The 22,174-nt window shown below is 41.7% G+C and overlaps 3 protein-coding genes across 6 annotated transcripts in view; 1 reads left to right on the plus strand and 2 right to left on the minus strand.

Moving 5' to 3' along the window:
- The window catches only part of RNF145 (ring finger protein 145), a 48,127-nt gene extending 46,776 nt beyond the window's left edge, over positions 1 to 1,351 (minus strand). Inside the window, exon 1 of one of the 2 annotated variants that reach the window (XM_017828183.1) lies at positions 1,246 to 1,351. The gene's annotated coding sequence lies outside the window, so the exon portion shown is untranslated. Of the gene's footprint in view, positions 1 to 1,009; positions 1,028 to 1,245 lie in introns of those variants that run through there. The other variant, XM_017828184.1, reaches the window with a different exon arrangement.
- A 6,900-nt stretch (positions 1,352 to 8,251) lies between these two features.
- On the minus strand, positions 8,252 to 9,198 carry LOC108503769 (translation initiation factor IF-2-like). Its single transcript, XM_017828073.1, has 2 exons — positions 9,071 to 9,198; positions 8,252 to 8,918 (listed from the first exon to the last, which is right to left on the minus strand). Exons 1-2 carry the CDS (start codon positions 9,196 to 9,198, stop codon positions 8,252 to 8,254), a joined length of 795 nt encoding a protein of 264 aa, XP_017683562.1.
- On the plus strand, positions 8,486 to 21,040 carry UBLCP1 (ubiquitin like domain containing CTD phosphatase 1). Of its 3 annotated transcripts, none has more exons than XM_017828224.1 (11): positions 8,486 to 8,552; positions 10,870 to 11,063; positions 11,425 to 11,516; positions 11,940 to 12,025; positions 12,118 to 12,233; positions 13,252 to 13,350; positions 14,296 to 14,333; positions 16,536 to 16,634; positions 17,086 to 17,202; positions 18,539 to 18,666; positions 20,023 to 20,340. In XM_017828224.1, exons 2-11 carry the CDS (start codon positions 10,910 to 10,912, stop codon positions 20,048 to 20,050), a joined length of 957 nt encoding a protein of 318 aa, XP_017683713.1. In that variant the 5' UTR covers positions 8,486 to 8,552; positions 10,870 to 10,909; the 3' UTR covers positions 20,051 to 20,340. The 3 variants fall into 3 exon arrangements, with proteins under 3 accessions (XP_017683713.1, XP_017683712.1, XP_017683714.1); XM_017828223.1 differs by having other exon boundaries at positions 8,495 to 8,593; positions 20,023 to 21,040; XM_017828225.1 differs by lacking the exon at positions 8,486 to 8,552 and adding an exon at positions 8,576 to 8,593 and having other exon boundaries at positions 10,873 to 11,063.
- The last annotated feature ends 1,134 nt before the right edge of the window (positions 21,041 to 22,174 follow it).

Raw genomic sequence — 22,174 nt, forward strand, 5'->3', positions numbered from 1 at the left:
AGCTCCCACCTTAACACAGTATTTTTTTAATATTTAAATCTATCTTCACTGACCTACAAACAAAAGTGATCAAAGAGTAATTATTTCCTTCTTCTCCTCCCACATTTGATCTCTACGGACACACTACACAGACAAAAACCCCTAAATGAAATACACGTAAAAGCATCCAAGTCTGAAACACAAGTTAACAGAAACTCTTTTATTAAAAACTGCATAAGAAATGAATACCGCAACACCTACAGACTTCAAAAAAAAGTATACTGAATGAGATCACAAATGGCTAATATTTATGAGTCAAACACGTTACACAAATCGCATTTTTCTTTGGTAAATAAGTGGCATCGTATGCCTCCAGTATCTAATATTTTCCCTTGTTTGCTGATACTTGCGTGCATTACACAAAAAAAATTCACATTTTTTTCCACTTTATTCTCCGAACCACGTTATTTATGCACCAGGTCCCACACACACACCCCCAAAAAGGCAGCCCAACCAGAAGATAAGAATCCCTCTAAGAGCTCCATCTGTCACAAGTGTACTTGGTACACGGAACTACTCGAGCACGGAAGAAAAATGAGAATTCTCATCACAAACCTTATTTTAAAAGGCTACAGAAGGTCTCAAAAAACCGACTGACATGACACAAGTAGGGAAGATGGAAAAAGCCCTGTTCTCCACGCCACGGGCAGGCTGCTCCTTACATAAGCATGACCATATGCTCCAGGGCCCGTCTCCAGGAGGGGTGCCCGGCTCCGCTCCGTGTCTCACCCGTGACAGCGCACGGACTGGGGGATGCACAGCCGGCCGAGGGGACCGGAGGGAAAACACAGACCCCACGGAGGGCGGGGAGCACCGGAGCCCCCCGGCCAAGGCAGCACCTCGGTCAGGGCGGCAGGAGCCCGCAGCTCATCCCCGGGGCCCGCACAGGCACGAAGCGAATCCCGAGACCCTCCCGCCCCGCTCCCCAGCCGGAGAGTTCTCTCCTGCCCGGCGCAACTCCCGCGCTCACCGCCGGCGCCGCGGGCGGCCCCGCGCATCCTCCCGGCCCCGCTGAACTCCAGTAACCCCGGCGGCTCCCGGCGCCGGCGGAGGAGGGGAGCGGGGAGGGGAAGGGGGGGATGGAGGGCGGGGAGAGGAAAGGGGGGGGGGGGCTGCGCACGGGGAAGGCCGGGGAGCCCCGACACGGGCACGGACAAGCAGGGGCGCGGAGGGGCCGCGGGAGCGGCGGGCGCGCGCGGGAATCACCTGAGCCCGCGGGGTCGCCGCCGCCTCCTCCTCCTCTTCCACCCCCTCCTCTTGCTCCCGCTCCCCGGTGTCTCCGCGCTTCTCACGCCGACGGCGGCGGCTCGTCGGTGCCCGGCGGCAGAGCGGCTCCTCGAGGCACCATGGCCGCGCCGCGCCGCCTCAGGGCGCCGCCGACACCGCGCGGCCCCGCGCACGGGCGGCCATGGCCCCGCTCGCCTGCGCGCGCGCGCCGCCCCGCTCCGCGCATGCGCGGGCCCCGCCCCACCCGCGGAGCGGCCCCTCCGCCCCCGCCCGGAGCCGGGGACGGGAAGGGGATTTTGGGTGGAAAGCACCGGGAATTCGGCTGGGGAGGTGACGCTCCCCGCCGGCTAGAGGGGTCTGGCGCTAACGCTCTTCGCCCGCCCCCACGAAATAGCAGAAGTTGAGGTTTGGGTTCGGTTGGGGTCCTCCCGGGACGCGTGGACTCGCCAGAGCAGCGGCGAGTCTGGGAGATGACTCAGAAAAGCCGGTCAGCAAAATTTGAGGTAGTGTCTGGGCAAATGTTTAAAAGGCAGCCCTGCTATTTTAATAATACTCTTTAGTGGCCTTGTGGAACATAAAGTGCTGTATTAATTTCAAATACTAAAGGCTGACTCTGTTTTTTTCCAGTGTTGCACTGCAGAATCTCCAGTCATCTTTGTTGTGAGATCAACCAGAAAAAAACAACAGATTTCTGTATTACTGCACTGTCATTTTTCAGCTGGAGACCTGAGCCAGAGGCAGCTCCCTCAGCCCAGTTCATGCTTCAGAGCCTTTGCATGAAAAGTCTCACCAGTATTTACTCATCCTGTAAAGGTTGCGTGGCCAGGCCCTAGCACACATTCCTAAGTGGCATGGAAAAAATTATGATCCAAGAGAAGTAATGTTTTTTACCTTAATATTTGAAAAAAATACACAAAGCCACATTGTCTGGAACATGAAAAAAAACTTTGCTGCAGTGAGGAATGAGGGAATACACTGAACTGGAAAATCCTGTAGCTCACTAGGGTTGGGCTAGCCAACTTAATAATTGCTTTTTTCCTTCCATCTCTAATGAGAACTGGAGCATTCACAGACATGGGTATTAACAGTGCATGGCTTTAACACAGTGTCTAACTCTGTGAAGCAGAGATATTAAAATAAGAGGTTTGGGTGTCTTATTGGCATTCTGCTTCGCAACATTACCCCTGTCTGAGTACCCAAAGGTTTTTAAGCCGACAGAAGGGTAGTTTGAACGTGTCTGTGGTGGGGCTCTGCTCTGCTGCATCCTCAGCTGGTTGCACTTGGTGTTCACACTGGGCCAGTCTCCCAAACTGCAGTCAGTCCACAATGCAGAAGGAAGGAGACCAAATGGCACAACTGACAGGGGTGTCCCAGACTTTTGCAGGTACCACAGAGGAGCTAAGCACAATTTTTCACAAGCTTCAGATTTTAATGCTATTTGAAACAATAACAGGCTTTTTATTGAAAAATTTTTAGTTTGAAGCAAGCAGTCCATGCAAGGATTCCTAAACTCAGTAATTCTTCTCTTTAGAAAGAACCAACCTGCATGTCCAGGCAAACTAAGGACATACACATATGATTGTTACTCATAAGCACTCCATGCTCTGGTCAGGCTTAGGAGGTTCACGGAGCCCCTTGTGCACAGGGCTTCTCTGATCTGCTGTGTCTCCTCTCAGCAGTTGGGTTTCCTCCTTTGTCACTTAACAGGTCCCTGCATGACAAATGTTTGCAGCTCTTGTTTTATGTATCTTGTTAATAATCATGCCACTATCAGTCAATCCTGTTGTACCTGGGGTAAACACACTGCTCCAAACCCTGCACTCTGCTTCATCAGTCTCCAGCCACCCTGTTTTTCTGCCTGGCTCAGCCCACTCACCACTGTGCCCTTGTTCAACACTTGTCAGTACCTCACTCCTTATCACAAGGAGTATGAATCAGTGTCATATAAGGCAAAAGAATTTCGGCCTCATTTCTAGGGGCTGCTTGTCTACTCATGCCATACATGGAAAAAATTCATGAGTCACTTCTTTTCTGTTCTTTGTGGTCTCAGTTCAACGCTGACTGAGGTTATGGGGATGGTGCAGGATCTCTAAGTCCTACCTCTCTGCAAAGCTGCACGGGAGACAAAAAGACAGCAAGCAGCAGAGAGAGATAAATATATATTCACAACTATAGACAGTAAGAGGTATTTTAGGAGTTGAACTGGAAGTATCTGTTATTATTTTAGAAGTAATTATATCATGAAAGTATTGTAGCAAATCCCCAAAGTTCTCGCTTCAATTTGCAAGCAAACAATAGGAACTGAACCCCACCTTTCTTTCATTCTGTCATCTCTCAGCATATAATTCTGTAAATGTGTTACTTCACAAAAGCAAAGGCTTTGTAATGAGCAGATCAGGTATGTGCCATTACCACTGTTTTGTCAGACATGGCTTTTTTAAAGCACCTCAACTTTCTGCTTCATTTCTCTGGAATTTTAAAAGCCTTTCCTGCATTTTACACTGGGTGGCTGAGAATTCTGAACTCAATGACTGTTCATCTCTCATTATTAACAGAGGCCTTTGGATTCCAGAATTTCAGTGATCAGCAACTGAAGACAGAAGGGCACCACTATGGTGACATCTCATTAAAACTTTGAAAAGACCTTCTCAGAGTTCAGATAATGTGGAAGCTTGATTTGTCCATGCAGATGGACAAATGCCAGCACCCCAAACTGCTTACAAAGAAAATCCCTCATAAGAATTCTCAAAGAGCAGCAAAATATGCTGACATTGCATGCATAAGGTGGACAATAACATGGACAGTTTTATTTGAAGCTTTTTACAAGCCATTGTTTCAGAAAATACTCATACATACATATGTAATAGCAAAGGAATGTCTTAACAAGTAGGTTATATTGCATAAAGTCAGACAAAAGTTAAATAATGCAAAAATTAAGATTGCCTGTGAAACCTAATTTGGTGCCTCGTGTGTAATACTGATGGCAGCCAGCCCCCAAAGCCTTTCCGTTCTCTTCTTGCAATTTTATCCCATTCACTAAACAAAGGAATGAATCAATTTTAATTAAACTTTAATTCAGGCAGAAACACATACCCAGGCACAGAAATTGGGAGCATTACTGGGTGCCACAATAGCAACAGAGCCAGTGCATCTCCCTCTGATTTACCTACTCTCACTCTGTACCCCCATCTCAAAAATTCCTGCTTTTCATTATCTGTGACCCTATTTCCTAAATTTCTGCCCATCACTTAGCTTCTCATCAACCCTTATTTTTCCTCTCACTGCTTTTCAGAGCTCTTTCTAGAATTCAGCCAGTCACAGTTTCTCAATTTCCTATTTGTTTTCACTCTCTTCAAGAAACCACTTCTGCAGTGTCTTTGATAATTAAATCTCTCCTATGATTACATATATTTTTACCACTTTCATAATGCTGGAGAGTGCTGACTCCAAATAAACAGCTGCTGTGATTTTCAGTGTACCTAAAGGAAAGCCATAGCAATCTCTGTGTTGAAAAGCTGGAGAGCTGGGTGGTGATGTAAGGAAAGGGATGAATCAGGTTTTGTTCAGCGAACAAAAGCATCACAGTTCTTTCCCAAGATCCCTTGCCAGTGGGGCATAATCTAGAATACAAAGAATCGAAGTAAATAAAATAAAAATCATTGGGCTGAATAGTGGCAGAAGAATAACAGTTGCATTCAGAAAGTGGAAAATCATATGGTACACGGGTACAAGCCTCTAGTATTTATAGCATCTCACAGTGCCAACATTAACTAAATAATCCTGAAAAAACTCCTGTAAGGAAACTACATAAATATTACTCTAACCTCCCCTTTATTGATAAAGAAGCGGAGACAGAGACTTACTGTATTAGTGATAACCTGGAAAAGTGTTTAATTTCAAACCTGAGACATTTCCATGTCTCTAGCTGAGCTGCCAGCTCCTAAAGCATTACTGAACACTGGGAATGCAGCACTCAGTGTTGTGCCTGGAGTCACAGTGACTCAGAATCACAGGGAGCATTCAAATGCTGCATTTCTGGGGCACAGTGATGGCAGTGTCCAGCACACCCCGCTGGCTGCTCTGCTGCAGTCAAGTGGTGATAAGCAGGGCAGGAGACTTGCACACACGGCTGAGTCAGGCTGGAACACTGGGATGGGATTGACTTCCGGAGTATGACATTCTCAGACATCACTGCTTCTAGCACCTGCTTAGAACAAACTATGTAACAGAGAAAGGGGACAGAAAAAAGCAATAAAGTATTGTAGGAAACTGTAAAAAGAGGTGTGAGAGGAAACCAAAGAGCATAAAACATATTAAGAGTAAAATACACTGCTACCAAGGTATTTTAAGGATTCTTCTACTCTTAGTGCAGAATATGGGCTCTGTTCTAGATTTTTTCCTAATGTGGGTTCAATTTATAAGTGGGGTAGAGAGGCTGGTGCATATTCAAGTGAGTTTTCTGAACTAAAAGCAATTTGGAAAAAAAAAAAAAACCCAAAACTTTTAAGACCTTGAAATCTGTCTGTTGGTCCCTTCTTAGTCTGCAGCACATTAACATCTGCACTGACTCTCCCCATTAAAGTCACTGAATAGAGAAATATTTAGCATCTCTCAGGCCTGCAACGTCATCACCTTTTGCTTTCTAACTCCTTAGATCACAAAGACGTGATCTAATCTCTTAATTCCCAAAGCAACCTTTGGAGCTTTCCACACAGTTTTCCGCTTTAAATTTTCAAGGATTCTTACCTAGCTTCCCCCTGAGTTACTTGTGGGAATTTTTTCTCTCTTACATGCAGCATGAACAGCAATTTAGGAGATCAGCTCTGGGGCTTCAGTAGTTATGCACAGAAGTGCATTGCTCAAAACGCTCAGAAATGCGTGATGTGAACCTGAGGCACGGGAAGGGAGCCAGGAGGCATCAATCTGACATGCAGTCACTTCTTTTATTTCACCCTAGAGCATCCCAGGACGTAGCAGTGCACATCAAGGTGAAAGGGAACGTGCATGTGCTTTAGAATTTCCACACTGCTCTTCCTGCCTCTTGCCTTTACTAATTTACCACAGTGCAAACCCACCAAGAAACATATTCCTCAGTACAAAGAAAAGATTATGCTGTTTGGGTTCTGAATTGTAATTATATGGTCATAATCAAATCACCACTTTGCACTTATTAACGTTAGGATTGAGCACCACCATGTGTTTTCACAGCTAAATAAATGGAATTATTTATCTGCACCATATGAATGTCGTCAGGATCAGAGCATCTTTCGAGGATGTCCTCAAAGCCAGGATACTAAAACACCAGCATCACGCCAGAAACTAGATATGTATAAATACCTATAAATACCTTTTCATATTACTCCTCAAACAGAAAAAAAACCAAAACCCCAAACCCTACTGCCTCTTTTTCAAGAGAGCTTTTTCAAAGCCAACAAGAAAACAATAAAAAATATTTTAAAAAAATTATAACTAGAGAGGCGATCGCACTACATGTCATTTTTGTAGCCTGAATTTTTAAGAAGGCCTAGAGGGTGCATATTTTCATGACAGGGTGTGACTTCAATTACTAGTTGCAGTTTTGGAAGCTTCCCAGCACTACTGCAACGCGCTGCCTGTGTGCAGAGGACAACTGTGTGTCATTAAAGCAAAAAGTAAATCCTTGGTGACTGGGATACAAACACAGCAACTGGTTTTAAGTGGACTTACATGCAGTCAGAAACTAAACTTGACAAGAACAGTCGTTACAGCAATCTCCCATTTGCACCACTCTTCTGGAAACCAAAGCAGTGCTTTTACGTGAAAACCTGAACACAGAACAAACTCAAAATTCATATCCAGGCAGGAAATACATTAAATTAATATCCACTTAGGAAAGAAATCAGGCTTCTACACACTTTTTGCTTATACTGCCCTTCTCCACTGAGATTTATTTATACTAGGAATAGCTCTTAGAAGTTCCAGCAGCTACTCCAAAGAAACTTGGACTCAGTACAGAGCTGTTTATCTCTGCTCTTTTGTTCTCTTCCCTACTTATCACCAAATTAAAAAGAAAGAGAAAAACTATCTAACCTCTCAACACAGCAAGACCTAAGGTAATGGAGGACTGAAATCTTCACTTCCTTCCCCATATTTACCACCATCTCTACCAAGTGGAACCACAGTCTGTGTCACCTCCATGTGATTTCACATAAGAGACCACACTACTGCACAACAACTGTCTTCCCTTTAAACTATTTCTGTAAAGCAGAATATGTGAGTGCAAAAGGCCATTTTGGGGCAAAGTACATTTTTTCTTCTACATCCGTTATCCACCCACAAAACCACTGCAGCTGAAGCCAGTTCCCAAGAATCCCACCAGTAGCCAAGAAGTGACCCCTGATTCAACAGATACAACAATATACCTGTAGAGAGTCAGCTTAGGAGTTAAGGGAGTTTTGAGTCACAGAATCATGGAATGGTTTGGGTTGGAAGAGACCTTAAAGATCATGTAATTCCAACCCTCCAGCAGTGGGAAGGAACACTTTCCACTAGAGCAGGTTGCTTCAAGCCCCATTCAACCTGGTCTTGAACACTTTCAGGGATGGGGCAGCCACAGCTTCTCTGGGCAACATGTGCCAGTGTCTCACCTCCCTCACAGGGAAGTATTTCTTCTTAACATCTAATCTAAACCTCCTCCTTCAGTGTGAAGCCACTCCCGCTTGTCCTGTCACTCCAGGCCCTTGTAAATAAGTTTCTCTTCATCTTTCTTTAGGCTCCCTTCAGGCCCTGGAAGGCCACAATTAGGCCATCCCGAAGCTTCTCCTCTCCAAGCTGAACAACCCCAACTCTCTCAGCCTTTCCTCATGGCAGAGCAGCTCCATCCCTCTCATCATCTTGGTGCCTCCTCTGGACTCGCTCCGTGTCCTTCCTGCGCTGGGGACCTCAGAGCGGGGCAGCGCTGCAGGGGGTGTTCCAGTCGGTATCCGTGGGTACGGAACAATCTTCTTTAAAGGTTAACGACAGAAAAGGCACACTGGCGGCACAGCTGCCCCTGCAAGCCGCCTCTGCGGCCTCCCCCGGCGCTGAGCTCCCACGGGCGCAGCTCCCTGCGCGACCCCGCTCCCAGGGAGCTCCCTGACGGAGCAGCCCCGCTGCGCTGCCCGCCCGGCCCCGCGCACATCCGGGGCCTCCCGCTTCCGCCGGGCGCCAGTTCCGCTTCCTGCGGGCGGACGGGACGGGGCCGGGGCCGCGGCCGGTGAGCGGCCGCTCCGCGCTGCGAGGGCGGATCGGCGGCCCCGGGCAGCCCGGTGGGTGCGGCGGGGGAGGATCGGCGGCCCCGGGCAGCCCGGTGGGTGCGGCGGGGCCGGGGGGAGGCTGGGCCGGTGTAGGGAGGCGGGGGCGGCCGTGCCGCTGCCCCCGCGGGGCGGGAGCGGCGCCGGGGCCGCAGCAGCGCCGTGTGGGAGCTCCCCTCGCCAAGGCCGTGTCGGTGCCGGGACAGCCCGGCCGGGGGAAGGGGGCGATCCCGGGCTGGCACCGAGCTGGCCCCAGACCCCGCTCCCCACCTGTTACGGGGCCACACTTTGTACGGCTCATCGGGCACTTTGTGTGTTTCGGGGGTTTTATCTTTATGTTGCTTAGTGGGACTTAAAGATGTGGATGTCTCTCTTCGCGATCTGCCAAGATAAATCGGTGCGATGCTACAATTTCACAACACGACTTCAACGCTTTCTCTGTGACCTTCCAATCCATTGGCTCCTGGTGGTCCAAGGGCCTTGTGAAGGCTCAGGAGGTGTAATTAACCCAAGGAAGTTGTATTTCACAGCACCCAGCCCCCATGGTAGAGCCCTTCTCCCCATGTCTTCCTCTGCTTCTGATCCGCTTTCCTGTATTCAGTGATTCGGTCCCGTAGTGTTTGGTGTGGGATAAAGGTGCCTTGTCCCTGATGCTGCTCATCGTGACGGGGCTGTGGTTGTGTAAGGAGCAAGGGTTGGTCAAGTGCTCAGCTTTGGAGGGATGAGCGTTTCGATTTAGCACTGGACAGAGACTTGAGAAGTTTTCTTGCAGTTCTTTCCCTGTACATTTCCTTGCAGAATGATTTGAGGTGTATGGTACAGGTAAGGAAACAGGCAAATAAACCCTTCTTTCTGTAAACTTAGTCCAAGGATTGTAGACAGCAATAATTTATGGCAGTAACCCTATGTATCAACGTTGCTTGACATTGCAGCCTTAATCTCAGTCGAACCTCTTAGTGCTTCTAAGACCCCTTCTTCATGAGTCTTTTTCACAGTATAAGATCAGGTCCCTATCTGATTTGAGAATATTCAGGGAAAAAAGGAAAAAAAACCATTCATTTTTTGTGATACCACTTTTCCTCTTCAGTTTGTTATCAGGACTCACAGGGGCAGTAGTGTGGAGGTGAGGCTTGTAGTGTCCTCAGCAAGCAGGTTGTATGTAGCCTACTTCTCACCTGGTCTGAGCTTGGTGGGGATACGTGAGCAATTACTTGTTTGTTCCCAGTAGCTTTTACTGCATAAAAAAGAAGTATTTTGTCTGAGAGCAGGTAACCACTGACAATACAATGCTAGGGAGGAAGAAGAATCAGATTTTTGGATTCTGAGATTTTTTAGAGTTGTCAGACCTGCATTTATTGGTGTAATGCATTTCTTGAAGGTGGATAGCCCCAGGTTTTTTACAGGTCTGCCCTCTCTTTGAATAGCAGTCTTTTGAGGACAATTTAACCATCAGTGGTGCAGAGGCCTTCTCTGCATCTCCTGACACTCTGTATCACCCTTTTCATACCTTTCTAGCTCCTTGATTCTCTGTTTCCAAGCCCTAACAGACAAAACCACGTTCTTAATTTTGCATTAACCTAAAAATCTTGGATTTCTGCTGTGTTTAATGTAGGACTGTACTGTTAAGTACAGTTTGTATAAACGATGCTGTGTAAACTAAGGATAGTATAATTATGGTTGTTTTGTCAGCACTGCAATGCAAGTGCAGTTCTTACAGTGTAATTGCATTGTGCGGGTGTATGTTTTGGCTTTGTTTTCAAATTCCTACATTGATATTGCTACAGTGAGATGTGACCTGGGGTGTGTATTACTGCAGGTAATGCACAGTGAAAGGAATTAGAGAAATCCAGTGCCAAAAATGGACTGTTGTGTTCAGGAAACTATTTTTGTGTGTTTATGTATTTTAGGTATTTAATATTTGCTGGTTTATTATTGCATGTGTAAAGGTACCCATGGGTGGGTTGGTTGCATAAGTGTTGCAGAGGACGTTTCTGAGCTTTGCAATGACTTTTATGGTGCTGCAGTGCTCTGCTCGAGTGCTGGGTGTGCAGTGCACAGGCTGTACCTGCACAGAACACACAGCGAACGGTGAATGTGACATTGCTAAATACATCAAAGTGGAACTCAGAGCCCCAGTTCTAACACTGCTCTTTATCCCTTTGTTTCAACACTTTATCAACATGTTTATCATCCGCTCATGCAAAACAAACAGCTCTTTGATGTGCAATATAATAAAAAATCAAGAATACTTTAAATAGATGTTATGGTTTGTCTTCTGAAAAGAGCAGTTCTCCTATTTCTTCCTTACGTGATCTTTGTTTTCCTCCTGCAGCAGATTTTTCAGAAAACAATACTGAACATATGCTTCAAGGATGTCTCTCTCTCTCATAATAAAATGGGGTGGACAGGAGTATACAATAACCTCGCTGTCAGAAGAAGACACAGTGTTGGACCTGAAACAGTCTCTTAAAGGCCTTACTGGAGTGTTACCAGAGCGTCAAAAACTACTTGGGCTTAAAATGAAGGGTAACTATTCTTGTTTGATGTTTGTTATGGAGGTGCCTGAGATGTTTAAGGACAAACATCCTCTAAACCTAGGCAAGATGCCCACTAACAGGGCATCTACCTCCCAGTTCTAGCTCTCAAGTGAACATGAATACAGACATTTTATAAATCACCGGATATTGATTATTATTGATACATTTACTTGGTAATTAACTCAATCCCAGCTGAAACCAGGACACTGTATATGGAAGAGAATGATAATACAGCTTGGGATATCCGGTATTTTACAGGGAGCTTATTTCAGTTAAGCATGAAATGTATTGACATTTTTCTAAAATCTATCCCAGTAAAAAAATTCAAATATTACCTGTTTGTGTTACAGGCAAACCTGCAGATGATGATGTTAAGCTTGGAGCTCTCAAGTTGAAACCAAATACAAAAATAATGATGATGGGCACTCGTGAAGAGAGTTTGGTAAATATTTTACCTGTTTATTAGGTTAAATTTAATTAAATTAAATTAAATTTAAATTGCGATTTTAAATTTTGCATATTTCAGTCATCATTTGATAAATTATATAGTACAGTAGATTTCTGTTTGCATTTATTTTTCTGTGTAAAGTTAGCTTTCCTGAAGATTTCTGAGAGCAGTGTGTATTCATGAAACTCCTGTATTGCTCTGGACTTGAAGTACAAACCTATTATTATGATATTCACTGACTTCTCAGATCTGATCAATCATCAGTATACTTTAGTAATTCTTTCCACTACTTAACTGAAATCATTTTGGTTAAATAGTATTTTTGTCCTGTAATGTGCAGTAACAGAAACTTGATATCCGTTGTTATTTTCCTTCTGTGATTCTAGTTATCCTTTATTATTATTATTATTCCTTTAGGAAGATGTCCTTGGGCCACCTCCCGATAACGATGACGTGGTCAATGACTTTGATATCGAAGAGGAAGTTGTGGAAGTAGAAAATAGGTTAGGAGTTTTAGCTATTAAAACAGTTTGTTTCTTATTGAATGTAGAATGTGCATTTTAATTAACTGTAACTTTTTGCACTGTTACATTAGGGAAGAAAATCTACTAAAAATTTCCCGTAGAGTTAAAGAATACAAAGTGGAAATTCTGAATCCTCCTAGAGAAGGGAAAAAGCTGCTGGTTCTAGATGTTGATTATACACTTTTTGGTGAGTTTTTATGCAACTTGTGGAATGTTTTTGTTTAAGAGCTCGGTTTATTTGCCAGATCACATTTCTTGAGTTTTGCTTTGCTGTCTTATACAACATACCTTCTGCTTTGTATGATTTTGTGGTCTTCTGCTCACATTTTAAAAAGCATTGGGCTTTTAAAATGTTGCATGGTGTTGATTTTACTGCAAGAAGATATAAAAAAGTGGCAATTTAGTATTCTGTCTAAATAGTCTTTCTCTTGACACCTTGTGTTTTTTATATTGTAAGATAGTCATCCTGGTCTGTACCTGATTGACTCCATTTTTGGGGGGGGTAGGACAATAGCTTCAAATTTTATTTACAAATTATTACTAAACATTCACAAAAGCATGTTTTACCTGAAAATTCTGTCAAGCTGGTTTTTTTGGAAGCCAGAATTTTCCTTCTGACTTAATTTTCTGGGATGTAGGTGTGTCATGGCAGCATAACTGTGAGTAGTAAATAATAGCTTTCCTTTTTGATGAGATTTGTTTCCAATCTAAGATCAAAGTTCAACCCATTACCGAGTTTAAAATTTTTATTTAAAGGTCTTCTGCTAGCAGGTTTTGGCAACAGTTTTTGAATTGGAACAGGCAATGTTTGCATCTCTGAAATGAGCTTGATACATGCTTACAAAATAGCTGGACTAGGTTTTAAGGAGTCTGTTTCATATATGTCCTGTTACAAATTTGCTAAGTGCACAGATGAACTATTTGTCCTGACTTTTCAAAGATACTCATACTCAGAGAACTCTGATTTAATTATTAGCTAAGCCCTCAAGGACTTCTAAGGATAAACAGACAAACATCCTCTCTGCTTCTTCTTTCTGCCTTTAAAACAGGGATGGTAGTTTGCTATGAATTCATGCATGATCTTATAGTGCCTCAGTGTTTCCCTCATGAAACTCTTCAGGTCTTTGGATAGATAGGAAAGTCAGACTGAACTTTAATAACTTATACTTTAATAATGAATTGCTTATCTCTTATATTCTTTTTAGACCACAGATCGTGTGCTGAAACTGGGGTAGAACTGATGAGGCCATACCTTCATGAATTCCTGACTTCTGCATATGAGGATTATGATATTGTAATTTGGTGTAAGTTTTATACTCAGTACCTCAGAGTTTAGAGTAAATTGTCATTCAGAGCAGACACTCCAGGTGGGAGGTTTTTATGTTGCTTTTTAGTGTGAATCACAAGATCTGAAACAATACAGAAGTGTTTGGCTGTAAGTCACACAGCTATTAGGGATATTTTAGAAAAATAGTAATTCTTACATGAAAAAGCTGACAGCAATGAGTCTCAGCATCACTTTACTGAGTGTTACTTTGTACAAACAAACAAGTGCTTGAAGTAACAGAACTATATAATCAACATTCAAACACTGTTTGATAGTGATCTTTACAAATAATCTCCATCCAGACAATACCTAGTGAACTTCCAAATGAACCAAATTCCTCTGTCTACAGGGATGGTTGATCCTTTGCTTTTGCATGGTGGGTTATTTCCTGTCCAACAGCTGCAGAACAGACTTTAGCCAGAGCAGGGTTCAAACCATATTAAAATTATATTGCAAAATGTCATTTTCGTAGTCTGGAACAATATTTCTACATATTCTTAGGTAAGTGGGCAATGTTGAGACTTTGTCCTTTCCAGACCTTATGTATTCTTATCATTGCTTCCAGGAGGAAATCTGCACAGGCAGTGTGATTTCTCAAACCAGGTGTACCCCATTCCTTATGGTCCTGCAGACTGTAGAGTTTAGTAACAGCTGATCTAGAAAATGGTTTCAACACTTGCACTGCTCATCTAGTTCTTCATCTGAAAAGTAAGCTTTTCCAGATAAGAACAGACTTCCATGAAGGAAGACTGTCTTTAAGGCAGTAACCCTACAAGCTGCAATAAAGATAGATCTTTCTGAAATTAAATTTTGTGTAAAAATTTGACTTATGAAGTGAGCAATTTCTTGGCTTATTCATTTTTTGCCTGTTAATGACTTATTTTGATAAAGTGTTCTTTCTGTTTTCTCCCATTTGTTTCAGCTGCTACTAATATGAAGTGGATTGAAGCCAAAATGAAAGTAAGTTGTCCTGAAAATGTGTGATTGGTTCCTGGTTTGGGTAACTCTTCGTGTAGTTGGGCTCATCTTATCATTACAGAACGGGTTAGAAACTGGGGAGGTCGTATGAATCATAACCTCAGTATTTTAAATTTTCATAGTCACTTTAAATTGTTTCCATCAAAAAACTAGATTAAGTCTAACTTTAGAATTCCACACAAACTATCAGCATAGGTGCTAAATTTAGCAGAACTAAACACAAGTCAGTACCTACTGAAACTTGGATTTGTCACGCAGCCTTCACAGTTGCTTTCATCTTACCTCTAATTATAGATCTCTAGTCTTTAAATGTAATTTTTTTTAAAGGAGCAGACAGATGTGAGGTGCTGGAGTAGGTTATCAAGAGGAAACTCTTTGTATTTATCTTTTCCTATTGCAGCTGTGTGATTCTGTGACTTCCTCTGCCTTATTAAACATCCCGTAAGAGCTCTTCTTCCAGTCCTGGTTTCTTCTGTACTGAAATCGGGCAGGAAGCCAGTTTTGCACAGCTGACCCCGTGGTAAACATATTTACTGTCAGGCTTAGCTGTAAATCTAATGAGCTTACTAAGAATTGCTGTGTGTTTGGTTGGTGGGTCGGGGTATTTTAGAAATCAAAGCTTGTTTCCATCTCAGGAAAAGGTTTTCCAAGTTTAAGCTTTTATATCTCCACTTATTATTATACACTATTTTTTTCAGGTTTTAACAGAGCAAAGCACATTTTTTTCTAGTGTTCTCTTCCTCAAAATAATTAATTTCTACAATTTTTTTCTAAACAAAAACGCCTCAGAATGATCTCAGAAATGGGAACCTGTAGTCAGAACTGTAAAGTGAAGTTAGTGCAAATACAATCAGTGTTGAGCCTTGCAAACACTGTACTTCATGTGGCAGTGTTACATGTTTATCTCGTGTCTGTCAGTGTAGTGCAAGGATTTGATCTTGTGGAAAACCAGTGTTCAAAACTGGGCTGTTTCCCCTGCACTCGTCACCTTTCTACATTTCTAGTTTGCTTTCCCAGCCCTTTCATGTTACTGAATCTCTCTCTGTATCTGTTCCTGAATCTTGATCCATTGAGATTGCTACCACTAGATCCCACCTGCTGTTTCTCCTTAAACTGGTGGCACCAGGAGTGCTTATCTACAAAAGTTTCAGTTTTTGTCAGGGAACAGCGATCCCAGCAATGCTTGGCACTGAAGTTTTTGTTTTAAACTACAAAGCAGGAACAGCACTAAAAAGAAGGGAGTATCAGATAACCAAATTTAATCTCTCATTTGCCATCTATTTATGCCTGGAATTCAAACAGTCTAGAACAGCTGGTTCTGTCAGTATAACAGGATACTGACCCAGGCAGGTAGTGCTTTTCATTTGCCAGATTCACTTTTTCATATGAAAGCAAATCAGTTACATGTGGCTGGATATTTTCAGGAGAGCTGCTTCAGTGGATATTTTCTCCTTGTTATGTAGCTTTGCATATTACTGCTGTTGGACACACCAGAAGTCGTCAGCAATATCTGTGTTATACCATGTCAGCAGATTTTACTACTGTTTTTCAGCATTTGAAAGGAATTGAAATGGAAATGATGCTCTCTCATCTAGTTAAAGTTTTTTAGCTTTAAAAAGGACGTTTTCCTTAGAGTCTTTATTTCAAGAGTTATCAAATCTTTAAAGTGCAAACTGGCAGATTTCTGGCTTATGTCTTGGACATGTGCAGGAGGGAATGGTAACAGTGAACTGTTACAAATATTTCATCTTAAATTGGGCTGTGGTTGTGCAACTCACTGTAAGGAACAAATAGCAGTCAGTACACAGTTGCTATAGGTAGTAAAGTTGAGGCATGTAGAACTTGTGAAAGGTTGTGCATAAAGGTATGAGCAAGGCCTCTCTGTATTTTGCCTTTTCTGCAAAGTTGCTTTGATTTTATGCTGACATCAGTTTTTAAGTTACTGCTACTAAACAGTGCAAAAATAAATTCCTGTCAGCTTTTTTCTCATGGTAGAACAGTGGACATTTATGATTCTCATTGTGTAACAAATTTAAATTGCCCCAGATATCTATTTTTAGCATGTCTCTGGTAATCCTCCGCTGCTCACCCTGTGACAAACAATGTGTTGTAATTGTGGCTCCAGTTGTTCAGCAGTAAAACTGTCTTAATTAGAAGCTTTAATAGTAAATTTTTATGACGCAGGAGCTTGGAGTGAGTACCAACACAAATTACAAGATAACTTTCATGCTGGACAGTGCTGCCATGATAACAGTGCACACTCCTCGAAGAGGACTAATAGATGTAAGTACCTATTTTCTCCTGATCTTTTTCTACATTCAGCTGACTTGTTGCCATACCCTTTTGGAATATTCAACAATAAAGTTGTGCTGAAGTTTTCATGCAAGAAAACTGTAAGAATCTTGGAATCACAGATTTTTTTTGCTACTGAAAGTCTCTATTAATGTTTTATTTTGAGTCATGCATTTGTATGTCACAGGTTTCAAATCAAATAGTAGGTAACGGTTGCAAGAAAATTTAGTACCAACAGAAAGCTTATCATTAGTGTGGAGTATTTAGTATGTTATATTATTTCACATATCTTCCTTTATTAAAGCCATACTACCTGCTAATGCTAAAGGAAAAGAATACAAGTGTCTATTTAAGTTTGGAATCACGTTCCTATAGATGGTATTTTCAGCTCCTGTATGTGATCTGATTTACCTCAGGTACCTTGTATGTGTTGTATTTCCAGGTGAAGCCTCTTGGTGTTATCTGGGGAAAGTTTTCAGAATATTACAGCAAAAAGAATACTATTATGTTTGATGATATTGGCCGAAACTTCCTAATGAATCCACAAAATGGACTCAAGGTAATGTAAACTGGAATTTTCATTTATTATTACTTTTTCTTCATCCTTCAAATAGTATTTTCTCATACTTCTTAGCCATATCATAAGGAAAGGCTATTCTTAACTAGAAAAGTTGCATATTTTATTTTTTATTTACAGTGCCATTTGTCTGGATTAATATTTCCCTAAGAGTAGTATTAAATAAACTTTGTTTCACTATTAACTGAGCTTTTAAGAGACTACCAAAATCAATAAAATTATGATTTATGTTTAAGTTATACCTGCAAGCTATAATTGAGCTGGGCATTGCTGACAGGCACCATTGAAATATATGACGTTCAATCTCAAGAGTGGTCATATTAAATAGACAGAAAATAAATCAAATAACAAATGACTGTACTTCATGGTAGTATGCCAGTGTAATCACGAGTGTTCTCTTTGGATAAATAATTAGTACCTTGAGCTGTTTTGACACAGAACAGCAAATATTTCATTTTATACAACTGTCAACCAGTTTGTGCTGCGTTATTAGTGCTGATTCTAAGTAAGAATGAAACCTAAATTTCTTCGTATATATGATGGTAGAACAGTGTGGTACTAAAAGAAATTTCATAAATTTCTTTTAAAATGAAAAAGATGTTTTCAAATGCAGGAATTCAAGATTTCTTTGAAAGTATCCATGATGTGAAAAGAGTAGCAGTTGATGAGATCTAACAAGATGATCTTAATTGGAAGGAGAATCAGGAATAGCAAAGATCTTGCTGAGAGAGAATTATCCAGAGAGGTCCCTCTAGCTCAGATTTGAAAGGTGTTGTCATTAACAGCTGCAGACAAAAATGTTGAATCACTAAAACAAGGCCCAGGTATAATGTATTCCAGGCTTAAAGCAGCTGTCTGATAAGCTTTATTCCTGACATCTCTTTTCACAGAAGCTCTGATTGTAGTCAAAGGCTTTTTATTGAAAAAAAGCATCTTGTTCCAGTGATGCCACACAGTTCATAATGCAGGGCTGAAAACCCCTCTTGCGAAAATCTCTGTGAAATCATATTAGAAAATGTGCCAGTCCATTCCAGATCATTTTATCAGTCTATCTGGAAGGGGAAGGCTCAAAAAAGTGCAAGAGAAAACAAATTTGTTCCAGGGTGCTGCAAAGCAAAACCCCCACAGTCCAGTTTGCAGGAAGAACAGGGCAAATTGGATGTGACCACTAATGGAAAGGTTTTTCTTCCTCCTACCTGTAAGAAGTTATAACTTGAGATAGTACTGAAAATATACCTTAATTAATGGTAAATGATAAAGAATCTAAAAATTTTTTTTGTGAGCCAATGGTTATACTCAGTTTATTTATTTTGTGTAGATAAGGCCCTTTATGAAAGCACATTTAAATCGGGATAAAGACAAGGAGCTTCTAAAGCTCACTCAATACCTCAAAGAAATAGCAAAACTAGATGACTTTTTGGAGCTGAATCACAAACATTGGGAAAGGTAAGAACAAAGTCAAAATTCTTGCTTGCTTCCTTCTGTCCCTGACCTCACATGTTTTGCTTGAGGTTGTCTCTACAAAGACCAGAAACAGTGGAGCTGATGAACTTTGGCATCACTTATGAAGTTATGAAGATCCTTCAGTTTGAGTAGAATTTTAATAAGGTTGTAGTGTTTGGGCAAGTTCCCTGAAATGATAAGATTTTGACAGAATGCATCTGTGTTTTCATACTTCTCCAGTATTCAGGACTGCCAATTATGCAATTATGCTTCCTAAAAGGAAAAGAATATTTGAAGGAACCTGATTCTTGGAAATCTCTCTCTTTTCCCTGCAAAGTTAGGCTGTCAGTTCAGATCCCAGCTCCTTTGTTAGGTGGCAACTTTCCTGGCAGTTACTTCAGAGCTCTGGGGTGTTACAGAGTGGTTCTCTGTCACTACCCTGGTTGTGTGGTTTCATAGTATTCATCAGCTCCAAGTTGCTGTGTTATGAACAAGAGTTTTCCAAGTGCTCAGGGCACCAGTTATCAACCTAATTCTTGGTAGAAAATAACTAGCTGAAGTGTTTGGGCAAAATTCTTCTTAATGGTTTTATGCAACAGCCTGAAGCTTCAATGCATGTGAAGAAAAGTGTGTGGAATTTGCTGTTTGAAAACCACCTGTTCAGTGCTTAAAAGAACAGCCTTGCAGGCTTGGTACAATTTTCTTTCTTGTTTCTGATTAGACAGAAAGTCAAATGTTAAACCTTAAAAGCAGTGAAAGTCACTGGATAACTCACACTGTCAGTGAAATTGGTTGAATTCTTTTTCCTGGAGTATTTGCAAACCCTTCACTGTCACACCACAGATTGTTCCAGCTCTGGTGCTAGAAGAGCTGTGGGATCAGAATACAAGCCATTTAACATCACTCAGATTCTCTAAAGAAGCTGGTGGAAGGCTGTTCTTTTCAGGTTATGCTGGATCACTGTTCACTGAAGTGCTGAATTTATTTGAAGGAGTGCCATTACTAATGGGCCTTTTTATCTTAAAGGATGTAATAGCCACTTTTCCAGCTGATGTAATTTTCCATCCTCTTTAAATAAAACAGGTTTCCATTTCCTTCCTCTCTTTTGTTTAAAAAGCCTGATAGAGTCTAACTAAAAACATGACTTTGAATTACTGTAAGATAACCTATCAGGGAACTGAAAAATGTTGAAATCAAATAAAAATCATAAGTGGTGTTGATTGCATTTCTAGTTTGGGGTTATCAATAGGGGCATTGTTAGTGAGAAAAGAAAGCAGATTCATACTTTGATCTTAAGATCCTGGATATATTTGTGCCTACCTCTTATGTTGTGAAAAACTGTACTTTTATTTCTTTCAGGTATCTTTCAAAGAAGCAAGGACAATAACACTAATAAAACTGTGTGGCACTGAGTTGAAGGGAACATCACTAAGATCATTGGACTTTTCCTTGCTTTTATGCTAGAGTATAATAGTGCTGGACACTGGACCCAATGCCAGAATGACTGCTAAACTTGGTCTTCCAGTTGGTTGGTTGTGGGTTTTTTAAAAGATCACAGCAATAAGCTCAAAGTGGGAGAAACAAGTCAGTTGCTTTTTCTTGCATTCAGTTCTGGCATTACTTCTCAAAATACGTTCCTCTCCTTTGCTGCCCAAGTACAACCATAACCATCAAAGACCAAAACCATTCTGAAACTAGAAAGAAATATTTAGACCAAAAAAAGTTGAGTAAAAAGCCAACCTTGGCAGTGTATGAATTGTATAAGTCCTCTATTCCCTCCATCTTTAGAAACAGTCTCCCTCTCCCATTCCAGTATTTAAGTCTATAAATTACAAGTTGTCTAAGTTTGGTATGTATTAGTATGTCAGTGTTTCTCTGTGCAAGACAGTAACATGGGAAAGTACCACCTCTGTGGCAAATTAACCCCAGTATGTGAACTTGTACTATAAAGCAGTGTTTACTGGAAAACAAAAGATGAAGTTTGAGGGAGAGAAACCCACTGTTATTTGGTCAGTGAAAAGCAGTCTGCCTGAAAAATTCCCCTATGCCAGATAAAGGGTTTAAACCTCAGATGGGAAAGTCACATTCCTAACAAAGCATGAACAAAACCCTTGTTCTCTTCTAGCTAAATCTTGTCAAAGTGCAAACACTGTGTTTAAATACAATATTCAGCCATACTGTTCTTAAAATATCATTTACTTGCGCTGCTTATGCCTGCACTAGAGAAGTGTGATGTGACTGCTGTTTGGCATTTCCAACACTTGTGCATTACGCAGTTCATGTATTTGAAAGAAGACTGACCCTTTCAAATAAAAATGGTATATATTGTTCTTAAGGAACTATAGCAGTTGTGTAAATAATAAAGACCTTTTTCATAGTTTGTGTCCTGTGCTGCCTTAAACATTTAGCTTGCATAATAGAGAAACCATCGATAATACTAATTTTGGGGGTTTTGGAGGATTTATTTGGATTCCAGAGACACAGGTTCTGCGTCAGTAGTTAAGTAAGAGACTGGTATGTGCCACTGCAGATTAGGGCAGTGGTGCTGAATAGTGGAGCACCAGCCTGGCTGGGAAAGGAACCTTGACAGCACATGTCAGACTGTCAGGACAGCAGCCACAAATGAGCTGTGAGCCCACAAATGGGCTGAGCACACGAGGCTCCAGCTCAGTGACCTGTCAGAAAATATAGTTTCATATCCACGGCTCTGTGTGGTTTAGTGCCAACCCAAGCTGTGTTTTAAACTGGTAAACCAGAAACCTGATGCATAAAAATCACGTTTTAGGTAAGTGTGGAAGGTGAATATCTGGAGTTTTGTCTCCTAGAGCTGATTTCTGATCTAGAAGCTGACTGACTCCTGTACACACAGTCCAGGGAGAACCCCTGAGGCTAGAACAGTGATCCTTTACTGGAAAGGCTGCAGCCACATAGATAATGGAATGTAGGACTGGTACATGGTGCAGTGGAATTCCTTTGAATTTAAACAACTGAAAAAAGTCAAGACGCTGCACTTGAATCACCTGTAGAGTTTGTTGTGGTGGGCAGAGAGAGAAAGCCAAACCAAGGGAATGTGTTCAAAGATATGCCCATATTTTTTTGCTTAAAGTTAGACTACAAACAGAAGGTTAAATGAGCAATACTCCTTTCTTTTGCTTTATACAAGGAACATTTTAAAAAAATCCATTTTGATTTTTTTTTTGTCAGTGACACTGCGATTTTGTCCCAAATTTCAGAGTATTTGCTGATCTGAAATAGGCTAAGAAGGTCCAATATCCATAATAATAGAATTGGAGGTGCTCAGGAAGATGACAGTGGGTCACTCACAACAGCTCCTCACTGTACTACATGGCTTCTCTGGGCTATACATACGATATGATTCTGTGCCAAACTACCAGAATAACTGCAAGGATAAATGGCTAGTTTTCTGCTTAGCTCTAGAACAACATATTTATTACTTATAAATTCAGAGGAAAACACCTCTGCTGGTTTCTTTGTTTTGCCTTTTCAATAG

This window comes from Lepidothrix coronata, unplaced genomic scaffold (assembly GCF_001604755.1).
Source record: "Lepidothrix coronata isolate B3197 unplaced genomic scaffold, Lepidothrix_coronata-1.0 Scaffold146, whole genome shotgun sequence".
NCBI classification, from domain to species: Eukaryota; Metazoa; Chordata; class Aves; order Passeriformes; family Pipridae; genus Lepidothrix; species Lepidothrix coronata.